This window comes from Talpa occidentalis, unplaced genomic scaffold (assembly GCF_014898055.3).
Source record: "Talpa occidentalis isolate TD23 unplaced genomic scaffold, MPIMG_talOcc4v2.1 talOcc4.5, whole genome shotgun sequence".
Lineage (NCBI taxonomy): Eukaryota > Metazoa > Chordata > Mammalia > Eulipotyphla > Talpidae > Talpa > Talpa occidentalis.
In genome coordinates, this window is record NW_023604861.1 from 10,274,544 (window position 1) to 10,291,731 (window position 17,188).

The 17,188-nt window shown below is 47.6% G+C and overlaps 1 protein-coding gene across 3 annotated transcripts in view; it reads left to right on the forward strand.

Moving 5' to 3' along the window:
* ABCC4 (ATP binding cassette subfamily C member 4) overlaps positions 1–17,188 on the forward strand; it is a 221,418-nt gene that overhangs the window by 43,888 nt on the left and 160,342 nt on the right. For all 3 annotated transcript variants that reach the window (XM_054701230.1, XM_054701229.1, XM_037528792.2), the window contains exons 2-3: positions 13,011–13,121; positions 13,543–13,663. In XM_054701230.1, the coding sequence (XP_054557205.1) occupies positions 13,066–13,121; positions 13,543–13,663 (177 nt within the window). In that variant the 5' untranslated portion in view covers positions 13,011–13,065. The remainder of the gene's footprint in view (positions 1–13,010; positions 13,122–13,542; positions 13,664–17,188) is intronic.

The window sequence follows — 17,188 nt, forward strand, 5'->3', positions numbered from 1 at the left end:
CTGGCTGGTGGGCAGCTTGGCATGGAGCCTGCCTGACGAGCTGTGGTCTGCTGCTCCGTATGCCCCCCATGCAGAGTCACAGGCCCTGCCCCAGTCTTGGTGACTCAAAATGCAAATTCTAGGCCTGGCACCTGTTGTCTTCTTTCTTAGTTCAAGTTGGGGTGAGGCCTCAGCCAGGTATTTACTATTCTTCAATATTAATATACTACTCATACATTGGGGTCACACTTATAGTTGGGTGACTGTCACTCTTACAGAGAAAATACCCAACATGCTTCTCAAACAGTCAACCTCTAAGACCTGCACAGACCTGGATTTCCCCCCACCTGCCGCTTCCCTCCCTCTCTTAGGATGGAAAATGACAAGCTTGCACAGGAGGGTAATGGACCCCGAGTCTTGTGACTGTCAGTGTTCAGCTCCTGGCCAGGCTCACCTCACTCTGCTCCCACTTTCTGTCCTGCATGTGAAGTGAAGGGTGATGTTACAACTGAGTTGTGTCCCCTCAAATCACTTGTTGAAACCCCAAGACCCAGCAGACTGGGTCTGATTTCAGAATGCGACTGACTTAAAAGAGTGATTCAGCTAAAGTGAGGATGGGTGGGGCCCTAATCCAAATTGATTGGTTTCTTATAAGAAGACAAAATCTGTACCATGAAGGGATCCCAGGGGTGTATGAGGACACAGCAGGAGGGAGGCCCCCTCTCAGCCATGGAGAAAGGAGAGGCTTCCTAGGAAACCTTCCTGGTCAGTACCTTGAGCTCGGACTTTTGTCGCCTCCAGAATTGGCAAAATATATTTCTGCTCTTTAATCCACTGAGTCTGGTGTTTTGTTGTGAGTTCTAGATAACTAATGCAAAGAGTATTTCACTGATTTTTGTTTGTTTAAGGAGGGTAGCAACCCCCACTTTTATTTTTAAATCACTTTTATTTTTAAATCACGTATTTGTTAATGTAGTTTTCCCAAATATCTCTAAGAAATGTTCATTGTGGTTTCATATACAGACATTATTAAATTACCCTGTGAAATCAGATTGGACATCTCACTTAGCTTCACATTTGTTTTTGTACTTCTGCGAGGTAAAATAGATGCAGAATAGTATATGAAACATAGACAGTAGCTTCAAGAATTACAAAGATGACACCCTGTATCTACCATCAGATGAAGAAATAAAGTTTTGCCAGCATCTTCCCCTCCCTGCAACAAAGGTCCTGTCCAATCGTAAGTCCGTCTCTTCCTCCTCAAAAAGAGCTAAAAGTCAATCTCAAGCTCTTTACTGTCTATATTAAAAATTAAAATCCTCCTTGGTATGCCTGTTGCGTGTTTCTTGTAATTTTAATTGATCTGTGCATACTGTGATGGTTTATGGTCTGCTTTTTTCCAATGCAATATTATTTATAAACACTTTTAGTAACCTGGGACCTCATTTCACCTTTTCATATAGTTCTAAAATATTCTTATCATTTTCATGTATTTTAAGTGCTTTTGGACATTAAAGTAAAATCTTGAGTATAATTATAAAATTCTCTGTACTGATTCTTTTCATTTTGAGCCACATAATCATTCATCTTGAAAATACATGAACAGAACCTTCCATGCCCCAAGAGTTGGCTGAGGCATTGAGGTTTTGTCACCTGGAACTAAAATAAGCAAGTTGGAAAATGAAGGAAGAGAAATGATTGCTTCACATCAGAAGTGTTTTTGGGTCTTCAAAATTTTGGTGACCAGAGAATATGCTGCATGAGCTTAACTCTTATTACTATAAGTTAGCTTCTGGTAAGATTGATTTGGGTAACATTATTTCACTTGAAGGTCCAGTTTCCAAGGACTTCCCCGTGATGTTACTTACTGTCTGTGGGCAGTATTTTGTGTGTATATGTGTGTGTATGTGTGTGTGTGTGTGTGTGACATTTACAAGTTAGACATGGATTTTCAACTGTACAAGGGCCGGGGCCCTGGTATTGTTCAGGGTCAACTGTGTATATACAACAGATCAGATTGATACCATTTTCTTTAAAACAACCCAGTAACATTTGATTAAACCTGCAAAGCCAGTGTATTCTTTGCTTAGACATTTAAGTGTCAGATTTTACTCTGCAGAACTAAGCTTGAATCTTGTGACAGGAGGCCCCTGTTTCCATGGTGGGATCCCGCCCCAGACAGGATGCCTTGCATCACAGGATGCTTCAGACACACATGTAGTTCACTGCCACTGGGTCAGCTGAGACATGCCGTAACTCTCACGACCACATCTTTGAGTTGTGGGAGGAAACTGGAGTCTCTGGAAAAAGGCAGGCAGACTGGACGGTGTGTCAGCCCACACAGACCGTGGTGCTGGCCAGGAAGTGAGTTATTATTTTTTAAATACCAACAGTGTAAGAAAACAATATCGAACAAAATATCCAAAGATCTGCTGTATGTGTGTAAGCACACATACACATAGTTGACCCTGAATAACTCGGATTGGCATGCTGACTTGTGCAGTCAAAAATTTGCATTTAACTTTTGACTCCCCCAAAGCTTAACTACTAATAACCTGCTGTTGACCAGAAGCCCTTACTGATAACCTAAACAGTCTGTTAACACATACTGTGCATGTCTTATTTGTGATATACTGTATTCTTGTAATAAAGTAGGCTAGAAGAAAGAAAAGATTATTCAGAAAACCCTAAGAGAAAATACATTTTCTCCTGCATGGGGTTCAAGGGTCAGTTGTGTAAGTATTGAAAATAATTCTGTGTAGAAGGGCGCCCTGGCATTTCAAACCTGCAAACTCGTGTTGCTCCAGGGCCTTTTATATGTAAAAAATATTTAGTCTGGCATGTTGTCTTTGAGATACTCTAATTCCTGGAAAGGCTGATGGGTTTCCAGCACAATTTGCTGTTGCACTTTATGAACACGTTGGCTGTTGATCCGCAGCAGCCTCTTGACCATCAAGGTCCAAGTTCTCGGAATACTTCCTTCTCTCATGGTGTGGCCCAGCTGCTCACATTCCCTTTATCCAGAGTCTGTCTTTTACCTTCATTCAGCTTGTTGAGATCTGCCGTCAGTTCTCCTGCTTAGGACTAAATCTGGAGCCTTAGCCGAGTTCCACTTCTGGGCTGCCCAACAGTGGTGGCACTCAGGGATACTATGCAGTAGCTGGTCACCCAGGGAAGTGACCCGACGCCCTGCTTCCTGGCCCCCAGGGAAACAGATCTACGCAGCTAAATTCTAGTAAAATTCTTTGTGAGCTTCCTATTTAGACCAGGTCCCTGAAGCATGGGTTTTTGGTTCTAGTTCAATCATTTTACTGACCTTGATATCTTAGACCGCTTTTTCTCTTGGGCTTATGGAACTTATTAGATTTTCCAAGGCGTGTTGTAGCCCAACCCCCAGAATTGAATTATCACTTACCACCCATCCTCTGGGATTGTCTTTCCCCCAAGCACACATCTCTAGGTGATTCTAGACCAAAACCACATGGAGCACTGGTTTGAAATGCAGAGTCTTATTCTGCACCACAGTTCTGTAGAATCAGAGGCTCTCTGGGAGCGAGGCCTGGGTTTTTTTTAAATGTGCATCTTGGGTGGTTTCGACGCTGATTGAGATATGGGGAGTCCATTCTGGATTAGAAAAGTGTGGCTGTAGGTAAGAGTAGGGAGATTTTAAGACTTGGCTTGTCTCCTCCAGTGCTGCAGATGTCTTCATAGCCACTGCCACAGGCTGGAGAGCACCAGGGCATGGACAGTAGTTTTGTATTAACTGAGGTCAGGACAGGGAGGCCAGGGCCCAGGGATGGTCAGAGCAGAGGTGCCAGTTGATGAGCAAACCCGGAGGCCAGCAAAAGGAAGGGGGGGGAGCATGTCCTGCCCTGGGAACATCTGCTCTTGAACTCTGGGGCCAGGCCACCTGCCCTGGCCCTCTACCACCATCGCCACAGTGGGGCCATCTGTCACAGGTGCACGGCACTGTCCTCAGCTGACCTCCCTTTGGATACCAGCTGCTACTTTGGTCCATAGTCCACCTTCACCTCTGATCAACTGGCTATAAGTTTGGGGGTTCCCTGATCATCAGCAACATACAAACCTCAAGAAAGCATATGCTAACAGTGTGTGTTACTAGAGCAAAAAGATGTGAAGCAGAACCAGTCACAAGGAGAGTTAAAGGGTGAGGTCTGGGAGCCTCCCCAACCTGAACGGGGTCAGGATATGTCACCCTCCCCGCACCGTGGTGTGACAGTATACACAGAGGATCGCCAGCCAGGAGAGCTCCCCAAGGTGTGATGTCTGTGTTTCTACTGGGGTCTCAGTGTAGGTCTCATCAGTGTGATCCCATTCTCCAGGCTTCGTCCACAGAGGTCAAGCTGTTGCTGGCTGGCTCAGAGCCCTAGCCCTAACCACACACCAGCGTTTCTGGTGTCCCCAGCCCCCATCTGAGTCATGTTAGAATAAACTCTGGAGGCCAACCGTGAGTCACCTTGTTAGCACAGACCATCTGGGCCCACACTCATCTTACTTGGGAAATTCCAAGGATTTAGAAGAACCTGGAGAAAGTCCAGGAACTGGGGACAAATGCCAACTGAGGTCTTTCCTTACCTGTGTCCGCTATCTTTATGGAGTTAAAATTGACAAAGCTGTAAGAATTCTAATCATCTCATGATGATTTGGTGAATGAAGGATTCTTCCTAGCCAGTTAATGAACACATCCATCACCTCACCTGTTTATCCCTTCCCCCCTTCATTCTGAGTGAGAATATTTAAGTTCTGTTGTCTACGAGTTTCAATAATATAATTCACTGTTATCAGCTGTAGTCGCCATGTTTTATACTAGATCCTTTGACCATATATTCATCTTGCAGCTTAAAGTTTGTACTGTTTTACCAATCTCTTCCTGTTTTCCCCGCTCCCTAGACCCTGGCCACCGCTCTTGTGCTCTGTCTGACCTACATGTTTGTTCCTGATTCTCCATATAGACCATAGTACGTGCTTTGTCCCTCTTCTCTTTCATGTAGCATCATGTCCCCCAGGTTCATCCATGTTGTCACAAATGGGAGGATTTCCTTTTTTTAAAAGCCGAATAGCATTCCATTGTGTTCATAATACCACGTATTCTATCTCCCTTCACTCCTTGTTCCTTTACCATGACCGTTCAAGATGCTGCATGGGTGTATCTCTGTCAGCTTTTGCTTTGTGGTTATCCTGAGGCGTGCATGAATCCCCTTAAATTTATAACAGTCTCTTTTAAGCCAATAGCAATGTAACTTCAACATCTGCAAAAATTTTACATTTTTTGATGGACACTTAGGTTGTTTCCATATCTTGGCTATTATAAGTAATATTGCAATGAATGTATCTTTTTGAGTTTTTTTTGTTTCTTCATGGAAATACACACAAGTAGGATTGCTGGATCTTGTGGTAGTTCCATTTTCGAGGTATTTCCATACTATATCCTGTTTACATTCCCGCCAACACTGTACAAGGTTTTCCTTTTATCTACATCCTTAGCAATACTTATTATTGCTTATATTTTTGATAACTGTCATTCTAATACATGTGAGGTGGTGTCTTCTGGTGGTTTTAATTTGCATTTCCCCGATGACTGGTTATGTTGAGAATTTTTTCATGTACCTGTTGTCCCTCTGTAATTCTTTGGGAAAATGTCAATTCAGATCTTCTTCTTCCTTTTAAATTGGATGGATTTTTGTTGTATTCGTTTTTTATATTGTGGCTATTAACCCATTTTTAGATATGATTTTCTCATATTTAGTAGGTTGCCTTTCATTTACCTTATGGTTTCCTTTTCTGGGAAAAAGCTTTTTAGTTTGATCAAGCCCCACTTTTTAACTTTTGTTTTTTTGTCTCGCTTTTGTGGTCAGATTCATAGTGCTTTGATTATTACCTTTGAATTGTTTTAAAATCTGATAATTACTTTTACCTTCTTTTTCCCTAACATTGGATTCTACCATCTTTGCCATTCTCTCTCTATGCATATTATTTTTTTATCTGAATTATCTGTAGGTGGATTATAGACATGCTCCATTTTACCTGTGAACATTTCAGTACTTCTTACCTAAAAATAAGCATACTTTCTTGCATTGCCTTGGTCTCCCTATCAACATTCAGAAGTTAACTTTGACACACTACTAATCCTCAGATTGCATAAGTAATTCCACCATATTATCCATCTTAGAATCAGCATGACATATTGGTATTTAATCATCCTATCTCCCTAGTGACCTTCAACACGGAACATCCAGTTTTCTCTTGAAGAATGTGTAGGTTTATAGAATGAATGTTCTTCATTTGGGTCTGTCTGGTGTTTTCCTCCTGGCAAGAATACCAGGAAATGTTCAATGCATCACAGGCACCTAGTGTTCCCTTGTCTGATTCCTGGCCATAGTGACTTTTATCAGTTGGTTAGTGTGGTGACTGCCAGGTTTCTCCATTCTAAAGTTAAGCATTGTCTTATTTTTTTTTCAAAAAACTCTACTTACTAATTAGTATTTTATTTATCAATGGTCTCACACCCCTTACCTGCTATAATACCATTCCAATATAAATAATGCAGTGAAATTTTGTCTATTTTTTATACATCTTACAACTCTGATGTTCTACTTTCTTGTTCGTAGTATTTTTAATTGGACTCAAGTAACTTTGGAATGTGTAAAATGTTGAGATAATTTAGTAAAACTGCACATTTAATTGCTTTTCTCTATATTTGCTTTTATCCCTCCTTTGATATCTATTTGTGTCATTATTGATATGTTGGTAGCCATTCCTTTCTAGTGAATAATGGATACGAGATGTCTTGCAGTATGTTTTGCGGATAGGTTGTTCTTAATGGTCATAGCTTTTTATATGAATATGTAAAATATTAAAGAGTTTAAAAATATAACTGCTATGCTGATGGCCAGAATTAAAGATTGAATATTTGCTATATACTGCTGCTTCAGTTTATATTAAATAGGATATTAAAAAACTTTTTTTGAAGGATGATTTGGTTTTCAGGTTTTTTTTTTAATTTCCTAGAGAAAATTAGTAACAGAGGGTCTCCCCTGGTGGTGCAATGGTTGAGCACTGGGCTGCGAAGCTGTTGTAGTATTTGCCCTGGCCGCTGGCAAGGGTCCCACATGGCTCGCAAACCTCCCCTGCTGCGCCCGCTGCTCCCCTCAGCAGTATATTTCATCAGTCTGCCTGTTCTGTTCCCTGGTGAATTCTTTCACCTTCCCATGCTTCTGACTACACCCAGTGCTTGTATAAATAAATAAATAAATCTTAAAAAAAAAAAAAGAAAATTAGTAACAGAATGTTGAATTTTAATCTCTGATTTCTGCTTCACTTGGCTTATTTTTATGATGGAATCCTAGAATCCCAGAGTTAAAACTAGTCAAGGCAGCTGAACTTTGTTTCTAGAGGGGGAGGGAGGCTAAACTTGAGAGAAGGGATTGGAGCTTGGATGGATGAATGTGGTTAATTGTGCTGGCTTACACCCTCTTAATTTCTTTCAAATCCAATTCCTATTTGGTTTCCTTGCTCTTCATTGTCATCTACAAAGTAGCTTAAAAACTTGCAAAATCCTTTATCATCAAGGCAAAATCCAAATTCTTAAAGTTGGAATATAATCCCTTTAGTTATTCCATTTCCACACCAACTCTCAGGCTGTTTTTGATCTAGCTTTTGCCATACAGTGTATAACTGATATGCATGTCGGGTTCTGTTTTTCTGGAAAACACCTCTCTCCTGCCTCCCTTGTCTCCTCATTGAACTCCAAGTGTTTCTCTTGGATGTTACTCACACTTTGTCTCTCCTGGAAGCCCTTGCAATCCTCCTTTGAGGTCGCCAGGCAGTGACCCAGGCTTCCCTTGTGTCCCCTGTGAATGGTTGCCAGGGCTGATGACCAGACTGGCTGGTGGGGTGGGAGAGGAGCGGTATAAGAAACCACCAGTTGTGTTCCATCTTGATTTACTCTGATTCAGTTATTGGACTGGGGATCCGATCTCCTTTGGTCTTTGTTTTAAAACTCCAGGCTGAGGTTGGGATTTTTTTTTTTAAAGATTTTTTTTTTTTTAATAGAGGCATGTTTTTTTATTTATTTATTTGTTTGTTTTGTTTATACATGCACTGGGTACAGTCAGAAGCGCAGGAGGGTGAAAGAATTCACCAGAGCCAGAGTGGGGAGCAGAGCAGGCAGAAGGACCAAAGTACACTGCTGAGGGGAGCAGTGGGCGGCAGGAGAGGTCTGCGCGCCATGTGGGACCCTCCTCCGGTGGCTGGGGAGCAGCCGGGGATCGAACCAGCGCCACAGAGGCCGCGGGCAGCTTCGCAACCCAGCGCTCTACCGCTGCGCCACCGGGGAGGCCCTGAGGTTGGGATTTTGATATTTAGCCAGGATTGGAACTCCATGTAAATTCCATTGGCCTGCCGAAGCACACCCTAGAGCAGGTCCTCACACCTGAAGCTGCACTGGCATCACCTGGAGAAGGTTGGGACCCCTTTCTCAACTTTCTAGTTCATAGGTTATAGGGGTGCGCGCCAGAGAATTTGCATTTCTGACAAGCCAGGGGATGTTGATGCTGCTGGTCCACAGAGCACACTTTGAGAAGCTTTGCTGTACAGAAGATGAGTTATTGGTGAGTTGGGTTACTGACTGACCCCTCAGCCCTACAGAGACCTAAAGAGCCAAGCATCCAGGCGCACACCCACATTGCCACATCATATTATAATTCTTTTTTTTTTTTAAAAGATTTATTTTTATTTATACAAGAGCTGGGGTACAGGTTAGAGTCGTGGAAGGGTGAGAGGATTCACCAGAGACAGAGTGGGGAGCAGAACAGGTAGATGGACCAAAAACACTGCTGAGGGGAGCAGTGGGCGAGGCAGGAGAGGTCTGCCTCACCATGTGGGATTCTCTCTGGCCGGCCAGGAATTGAACCAGTGCTGCGGAGGCTGCAGACACCTTCACAGCGCTGTGCTCAACCCGCTGCGCCACCAGGGAGGCCCTCATATTGTAATTCTTTGTTATAGAGACCCCTTTCTCTCATGAGCTCCTGGAGAGCATTTGAACCAATGAATATAGCAATGAGCTTACACCATTAACCTCCTTTTCGTGACAGAGAGGCTCCTGCTACATGCCCCGTGGTTGCTCTGTGAGGCCAACATTTGAAGAAATATTCTAGGGTTTTTTTCCCAAAAGGCAAAGATTAGGGCACAATTTCTGATCCCCGGGATTTTGCCACCCGCTCCCTCTGGAATGACTGGGTCATTTTAAGTTGTCACAACTTACGGTGAGGGGACACCACTGGCATCTGAGGACAGTCTAGGGAGGCTTCTGACCATCTTACAGTGTATGGGACAGCCCCGCAACAAAGAAGCGTGTACCTTGAGACGCCTTGCTTTAGGGGAAGGGGGTTTTCAAGTAGCTTGGGGCTTCAGTCTGTGTGCTTCCTATCTAGCCTTCACCCCAGTCCTGCTTTTGGACCCCTTACCACTCAACCTCCCTCTAGCCTATGGCCCCCTACGTCCCCCCGCCCACTCCTGGCCCAATGGACCCATAGATTGGGCTACAGGAGTCCTAGAGTCATTGGGCCTTTAGAATCCACGGGGAAAGTGATTAATTAATTAATACACTGACACAGCGGAAAGTGCCTCAACACACATTCCTTCAGCAATAAATGGCTCAGGTATTGGTTGAATGATTGACTGACCTCATCTGACCTGCACTTTCCCCTGTTTGTACAGGACTTGAAAGAGGGCGGTGTGAGCATTCTCTGCTCCTGCAGCTCAAGCGGGGCATGCCATCCATCCATTCATTCATTCAACCAGCCAGCCATGCTTTGAGGGGCTTGCCATGTGCAAGAGGGGCCCCATCTTCTTGGATCTTGTATGGAGGAGAGACACAAAGTGAAGCAGTGATTTCTTTTTTCCCTCAACTAGTAGATTTCATTACATGGAATAAAGAAGGGTTGTTAGGGGATTGAAGGGCTGTTCGGCCCTTTCTGTAGAGGTGCAATCACAGTAAGAGCTGGAGGAAGGAAACTGCAGGCCGGGGAGGGAAGGGGGGTGCAGCATTAGCTCCCAGCTAAGGGAACAGGACTCAGGAATGCAGGGGGGGTTCAGGAACCCAGGCAGGCGCCCGCATGGCAGGAGCAAGGCACCCAGGGCAGGAGGTGGGGCAGGCGAGCTAGGAGGGTGCCTGGTCATGCCTGACACCCCTCAGGAATCAAGGTGTATTTCTACTGCAGAAAAACAGCCTGGTCTTGTGTCTGTAGAACCCCAATGGCTGCTCTGTACAAGTGGGGCTGGGAAGCAGTGAAAGCAGTCAGGCCGGTTAGCAGCTGAGGAGCTCTGATAACCCCCGTGGGCTGGACCTAGAATGAGGGAGCAGAGGTGCAGGGGGTGTGTGGGGTCGCCTGCATTTCCCGGGGCATGGGGAGGGGCTAGAGGGGAGGTGTCCGGGGGACCCATGCACCAGGTTTCTGCTGTTAGTCCTGGGTTCCGTGGGGTTGCCGTTGACTGCGGCAGGAAGGGCTCTTTCGGTGGCACAGATCAGAAGTTCTGATTGGCGATACAAGGAGATGACAGGTGGGCACGCAGCCCTGGAGTCTGGAGTTGTGGGGGACTGTCTGTCTGCATTTAACAGCAGAGGACTGACAGTTCCCCTAAGGACAGTGGGGCTGTGGCCAGGGGCCCTTTGGGGCCAGACCAGCCGAGGAAATGAGGGGATGGCAGGTTTGAGGTCACAGGCATTAGCCTGCAGGCCTGAAGGAAGGTTCCAGAAGAGACCACAACAAGAACATGAGCAGCTAGAGTTTGGGGTGCCCTCTGTGGTGGGTGCAGAATCAGATATCAGATGTTGGGGTGCAAGGGAAGCCTGATTCAGCAGCTAAAGTTGTTGAAGAATGATAGGCAAGGACAGGATTTTCTGGATATGGCAACTGGCAGATGCAGCAGTTTTTCTGTTTCCAGCTAAATCCAGAATTCTCTGCATATAGCCAGGTGCCATAGTCTTTGGAGGGGCCAGGGCTGTTTACCCTTAGGTGGAACAGGGACTGGGGGGCTCTGCTGAGGCGGGCCTTGTCTTCACAGGCCTGCCTAGCCCTCCAGCCCTCCAGGAGCTGAGGGCAGCAGGGTTTTGCTGATCTTGGGGGAACTCAGGAGAGTTTCATGGGCACATGGAGAGAGGCTTGGGACTGAGGTGGTGGGGATTAGCCGAGGAGGCTGGTCACCTGGTACTGGCGCAGGTGAGTGGGATGTGACTTAGAGCGAAGTGGGGGACATGGGCCCCAGGGGCTTCATGCAGGGGCCACAGCACAAGGCGGGAGACACAGTGTGGCTGAAGCTTGGAGCTGGGGGTCAAAACGACCAGTCCTTTCTCGGGGCTGCACTATGGGAAACTGTACCCATCATGGGCAAATAAATGACCCTTGTGGCTTCAGAAACTGTCATGGTGAAGCCATTGCTTTTCCAACTGTTTCCCAAGGCCCCTCAAAGGAGGGGGGCAGTAAAGAGTACCCTTGGGGGTACAGATGTGTTGACTGCAGTCACCACCCCACCCCCGGCTAACATAACGTCTCTCTGTCATGCTATGCATTTATTCGGTGTTGTTTATTTAAATTTTCCCGAAAGATCCTCCACGTGCTTCTGCAGCATCTCTTCCTGTAAAGCAGAATTTGAAAGAGGGAGGGCCTTTGAGGGCACCCAGTGGCGAAGCTCACAGGTTTATACTTTAGTTTGGAAGGAAATTGCGGCCTAGAGGTATTAAGTGACTGGCAAAGGGTCACGGGATGCTGGGCTTGAGGGAGGTGGAGGGGGGGGAATAGTTGAGACCCCGGAGACCTGGGGGTCCCCAGGGCCATCTCTGGGATAAGGATGCAGCCCCCTAACTGCTGAGCTAGGGTTCTCTAGAGTTCTGAGGCTAGCAGGGTCTGCACCTCAGTTTCTTATATCAATTCCTTAACAATTCATCAGCCTTCTTTATTGAACCAGTAATTAAAAAAAACCCGATTTGCTTTATGTGTGGGTTCACAACACTTGATTTTGGGGTATAGGTTCACACTTCTTCAACTGTGTGATCCCATCCATGCCCACCTTGGCCCCCTGGGTCTCCTGCCTTCACTCCGCACCCCACCAGCCTTCTCCGGCAGCCTCAGTGCTGCAGTCAGATTTCAAGGGTTTCAGCAAATAACCCTTGAGCACCTCCCAAGTAGCTAGTTTTGTGCTGGGGATAAAGCAATAGGCGAGAGAGACGCGGTCTCCACTTTCAAGGCTTGTCATCTGGCCTCGGAAATCTCCTTGCCCAGGCAAAATTGGATCAGATGGTGTTAATCCCTGGGCTATCTCTGCATATTCATTATTGGTATTGAATGCATAACGGACCCGAATAGGGGTTTTCTGGTGGAGTCCCCTGTAACTTTCCTGTCCTTTTCCTCTCATCATTAGTGTGCACTTTGTAGAGAGAAAATGTGAGATGATGCAGATATCCTGTTCCTCATCAAACTTTCCCTCCATAGTTTTAGCTTCCTTTGGTAATTTAATTTTCTATTCCTTCAATAGCTGTTTGCATTCTGGAATCAAGAGCTCCCCTCTTGGCCCCCCTTTGTCTCATTGAAGTAGGCAAAAGAGTCATGGATTCTCTTGTTATTTGACGAGTTATCTGTCATTCATTGCCAGTTAATTTTTGATGCTCAAAATGTCCCAGCTCTTCCTCCTGGCTCCTCAGTCCTCGGGGAACAGTCTAAGGAGACTGTTTTATGGAGCAGGATATTTGGGGCCCTGCATGTACTTTATCTGTCCCATTTTTTTTTCTAGGAGTCCTGCTTCTTTTAGGGAAGGAAGATCTTTAAGAAACCAGGAGCTGGAATGCTCTTTGCTATGGGAGTGTAATTTGCTGGATACTGGGCCTCTGGGCAGATAGAATTTAGGGAGTGTGTGTGTGTGTGTGTGCGCGCGCGTGTGCGTGCGCGCCCGCCCACATGCATACAAATATGTAATTCTGGACCTGTCATTCTCTCCTTTTCCTTCATTTTTAACAGGTGGCTAAACCCCTTGTTTAAAATTGGTCACAAGCGGAGATTGGAAGAAGATGACATGTATTCAGTGCTTCCGGACGATCGCTCAAAGCACCTCGGAGAAGAGTTACAAGGGTAAGCAAGCAGCTGTGAGGAGAAGGGTAAGAAGGAGTATTTCAAAGAGTGACTAGTGGTTTGGAAAGGGCACTTCATTCCTGGGGTGTGTGCCAGTCTTTGGGGACCTCCTCATGCCCTTTCCTAGGCTGTTCCGGCCTGGACCTACTTTGGTGTCTGGGGACACCTTTGTGGAAGGACCCCTGGCTTGTCTGTCTAGCAAAGCTTGGCAGTAATTTGTCGCCTGAGGCTGTGACTCTCTGTCCGTCAGATTGTGCCCCGCAGTTTGCCAGCACTCACTGGGCGGATCTCAAAGTGCCCCCAGCACACACCCTGCGCTCGTCCCTCTGCTGCGTTCAGCTTACCCCAAAGCTTGCCCTGCTGCTCTTTCATGATGTTTTGGGCCTACTGCTCTTTCACCACACTTTGTTTCTCATTGTAGGTACTGGGATAAAGAAGTCTTGAGAGCTGAGAAAGCAGCACAGAAGCCTTCTTTAACGAAAGCAATCATAAAGTGTTACTGGAAATCCTACTTAGTCTTGGGAATTTTTACATTAATTGAGGTAAATGCTTTTACGTACAGTGAATTATGTTCCGTGTACATGGATCGCTGCAGAGGGGCTGTTGCGGACAGAGGCACATCGTCTAAGGTCTGAGGATAAAATAGTAGCTCAGCGGTTGTATTTATCTTTAGCGTGGACACATACTTAAATGCCTGGAGCCTCGGGGGAATGATTATTTCTCTGTAGCCAATTAAGATAGATTGTGGTAGAAGGATACTTCTGAAAACAAAAGGCATTTCATACCTTGTTGGGACATTGCTGGTGCTGGGTAAATGTTACAACACTCAGAGGGCTCCTTGAACAAAACAGAATCCTTGATCCCAAGGAATCTGCGCCCCATAGTTTAGAGGAAGTCTGGACCAGTGCCCAGAATAACAAGACATTCTCCAGGTGCTGAACAAATGTTTAACTCAACCAGGTCAACTCTGGTATATGCTTTTCCAAGCAGGTACCATCACCCCTCCCTGACAGGGCCACAGAACCTGGGGTGCTGCGTCCAGCCTGGAGCTGCCCCGAGCACCCAAGAGCTCGGGTTTCTCCGTGTGGGCCAGGGGCCCTGAGCCAGAAGCCCTCTCTGCGGGGGTCTCAAACTTTCCCATGAATCGGGCCCATGTGCCTGGTGGTGCTGGGCAGATGAGCCCCAGGGCCGGAGTGCCGTCTGCATACAGTGGTAGTCTTGTGAGAGCGAGGCGGAGGGCAGACTGGTGGGCCTCCATCCCTGGGCTGCCAGAGGTGCAGCAGCCCCAGCTCTCCCAGCCGGGCTTGGACCTTGCACAGGTGTTTCGGTGATGGTGTCTCTACCTGGTCACCATGAGCCGTGTGGCACACTGGTGTCACTGTGACCCGCGCGTGCAGGATTTCCTGGCCAGATGTGGCTCCTAGCTGCAGAGAGCAGAGCGCCCCTGAATGCCGTGTGTCAGGTCGCCCTTGCACCTTGGCGTGTGCCTGTGGTCCCCTGGTTTCAGGTTGGGGTGGGCAGGGATCAGCAGCCTTGAGGTTCAGTGTTGGATCACATCCTGCAGCAGGCCTCTCCATCACCCCAGTTCTCTACTTTCCTTTTGCTGCCACGTGCTTGAGAAGCTGAAGACGGGCAGCTTCTGTGGCTGGGCATGACTGGAACTTCTGCTTTTCCTCACTGTCATGGCTGCTGGCTCCTGGGAGTGGGTCTTGGAGTCCCAGGGGTGACTAGATCCCCTCTCAAAATGAGCTTGCGGGTGTTTGCTGGACAAACTTTTGGGAGAAGTAGACACAGAGTTAGAGGTGTGGACTGTGGATCTTCCTGGGAGAGACTGGGCCCCCTAAGGTGCTGGGGGTGTTCACTTCAGGGTTGTCCATCTTTGGTAATGCTTATTGTTAGGGGGCTCGGGAGGGCTGGAACTGGGGGGCAGAATGAGGGCACAACTGGCTTGTTTGGGAGGTTGGCCATCAGCGGTCACAGCAGCATAGTGGGGGATCGAGTGCCTGGCATCCGTGGGCGCTTGTGCTCAGTAATATTAGTATAAATGGTGGTAGGGGCAGTTGTCGGGGCTCATACTCAGCGGGAGGAGCAGCAGTAGCCATAGCGACTCATTGAGTAATAGTTCTGGTAGCGGCAGCACCGGTAGGAGCTTATAGTCAGTAGTAAAAAGTTCTAGAATGGGAATAATATTGGCAGGGGTCAGTGGGCGGTGGTGGCCTTGGGACCTGGAACTGGGTGAGCCTGGGCCGGGCCCTGGTTCCCTGTTGAGCAGTGGGGTTTCCACTTTTAGACACTCGCGGCCCGAATCTTGGAGCTGGGGTGTGCCTATCCTGGGCAAGGCTGAGCCCCACCCCTCCAGTTGTTGCTAGTGTTGCTGGTGGGGTGTCAGAGCGTACCCCTGGAGGCAGAAGTGCCCCAAGCCTGAGGTGTAGGAGACAGGCTGGTGGAACTAGGTGGTGCTGAAGCAGATGAACCAGCCGTGAGTTGGGACTGCTTCCTGCTGGATTTGCCATGAGCCAGAATCGTGGTGGTTTCTGGCTCCACTCCCGAGCTGAGCCTGGTGCCGGGAGCATGATGTTCTTTCTAACCTTGTGTCTTGAAGGTAGTTAACTGTCAGGGCCCTTAGTTTGGGGAGCTCAGGGTCGTTAGAGCTACTCTGGAAGTAAACCTTGACTTTGTTTCCTGGCAGTCGGAAGAAGCCTGGAGTCCAACACAAATACTCTTGTTTTCCTAGACCTGTCTGCCGACACTCCGTTGTTGGAGAGACGTTAGAGACATGATTTCTTACGGTGAGGCTGGCGAGGATCTGTTGTGTTCCCAGATCACTTCCAGGGGCTGTTTGGGGTGTTCAGTGATGAACGCCAGATACTGAGCTAGATGGGACGAAAGCAGGTTTAAATTCTGGGTTTTAAGACGCGACTTAGCATTTCTTGGTCTTGCATCCCAGTCGCTGTTGGTCATCATATTTCGGATTGCGAGAGATCTAAACTCAATCTGGGGGTTCTCCCAGCCCTCCTTTAAATCTTCCGGTGCGTGGAACACCCCGAGAATCACCTGCGGTCCCCAGGCTGCATACTGTTTCCAACCAGCAGCAGCAGGAAGAGGCAGGATGATGTCAGACCAGGGCGAGGATTTTGAGCTTAGGATCTCAAGAGTCGTGAAAACCTCTGTCCTGGGAGAATTGAGGAATGGTCGCAGCCCGCAGAGGAACAGGGACCAGGCATGTCATGCTCATCAGGCCAATGCTCATGAGAAGAGACCAGCCGGCACCTTCCCAGCATGCCAGGCCCTGTGTGCTCTGCAGAGGGAACCCAGCAAGCCTCCGCCTGCCCAGGGCCCTTGGGGTAGAGAGGAGGCGTGCCTGAAGCACCTGCCGGGCCAAGCACAGAAGCCACACCCAGGCCTTTCCTCTCTGCCCCTGGATGTGTTTGTGGGGTGACCGTATAGGAGCTGGTGGGAGTTCCCCCAGCCCCTGTCCCCTAAGAGGAGAGGGTTGTGGGGATAAGGTTCTTCTCCCTTAATGTAAGTCCAGGGGCTTGGCTGTTGTCCAGGTGATTGGAGTTTATCTGGTCCAGGTGGAGGTCGCAGGAAGGCAGGTGTCTTCCCTAAGTTTTTGTTTTGAAACTCAGCTAATGGACATGAGCCACCCTGGGGCCTGGCTCCTTCTCTGCCCTGGCGTCTTTCACTTCCACGAAACCTAGCACTGGGAGCAGTGACTGTGGGCACCCACCGAGGGAAGGGAAGAGGTGGCATCGAGACTCAGGAGCCTGGCTGTGCACCTGCTGGCTCTTGTGCGGAGACGGTAGCTCCCACAGATCGCCATGGGGTCACCTGATCCTGCGCAGTGGCTTGTTTCAGTCCATTTTCCTTATGTCAGGGACATAGGTGACTCGTTTCTGAAAAGATTGCATTCGCAGTGATTCTAAAATAATCTGCCTAGAAGGATAACTTCTAGTTGTCTAGAAAAGTCTGCCAGTGACTGTTCTCAGGAGTTCTGCCACCCTCACCTGTAGGCAGCAGTGGGTTTCCCAAGCCCTCTGTGATGCCAACCCTCCACTGAGGATGGC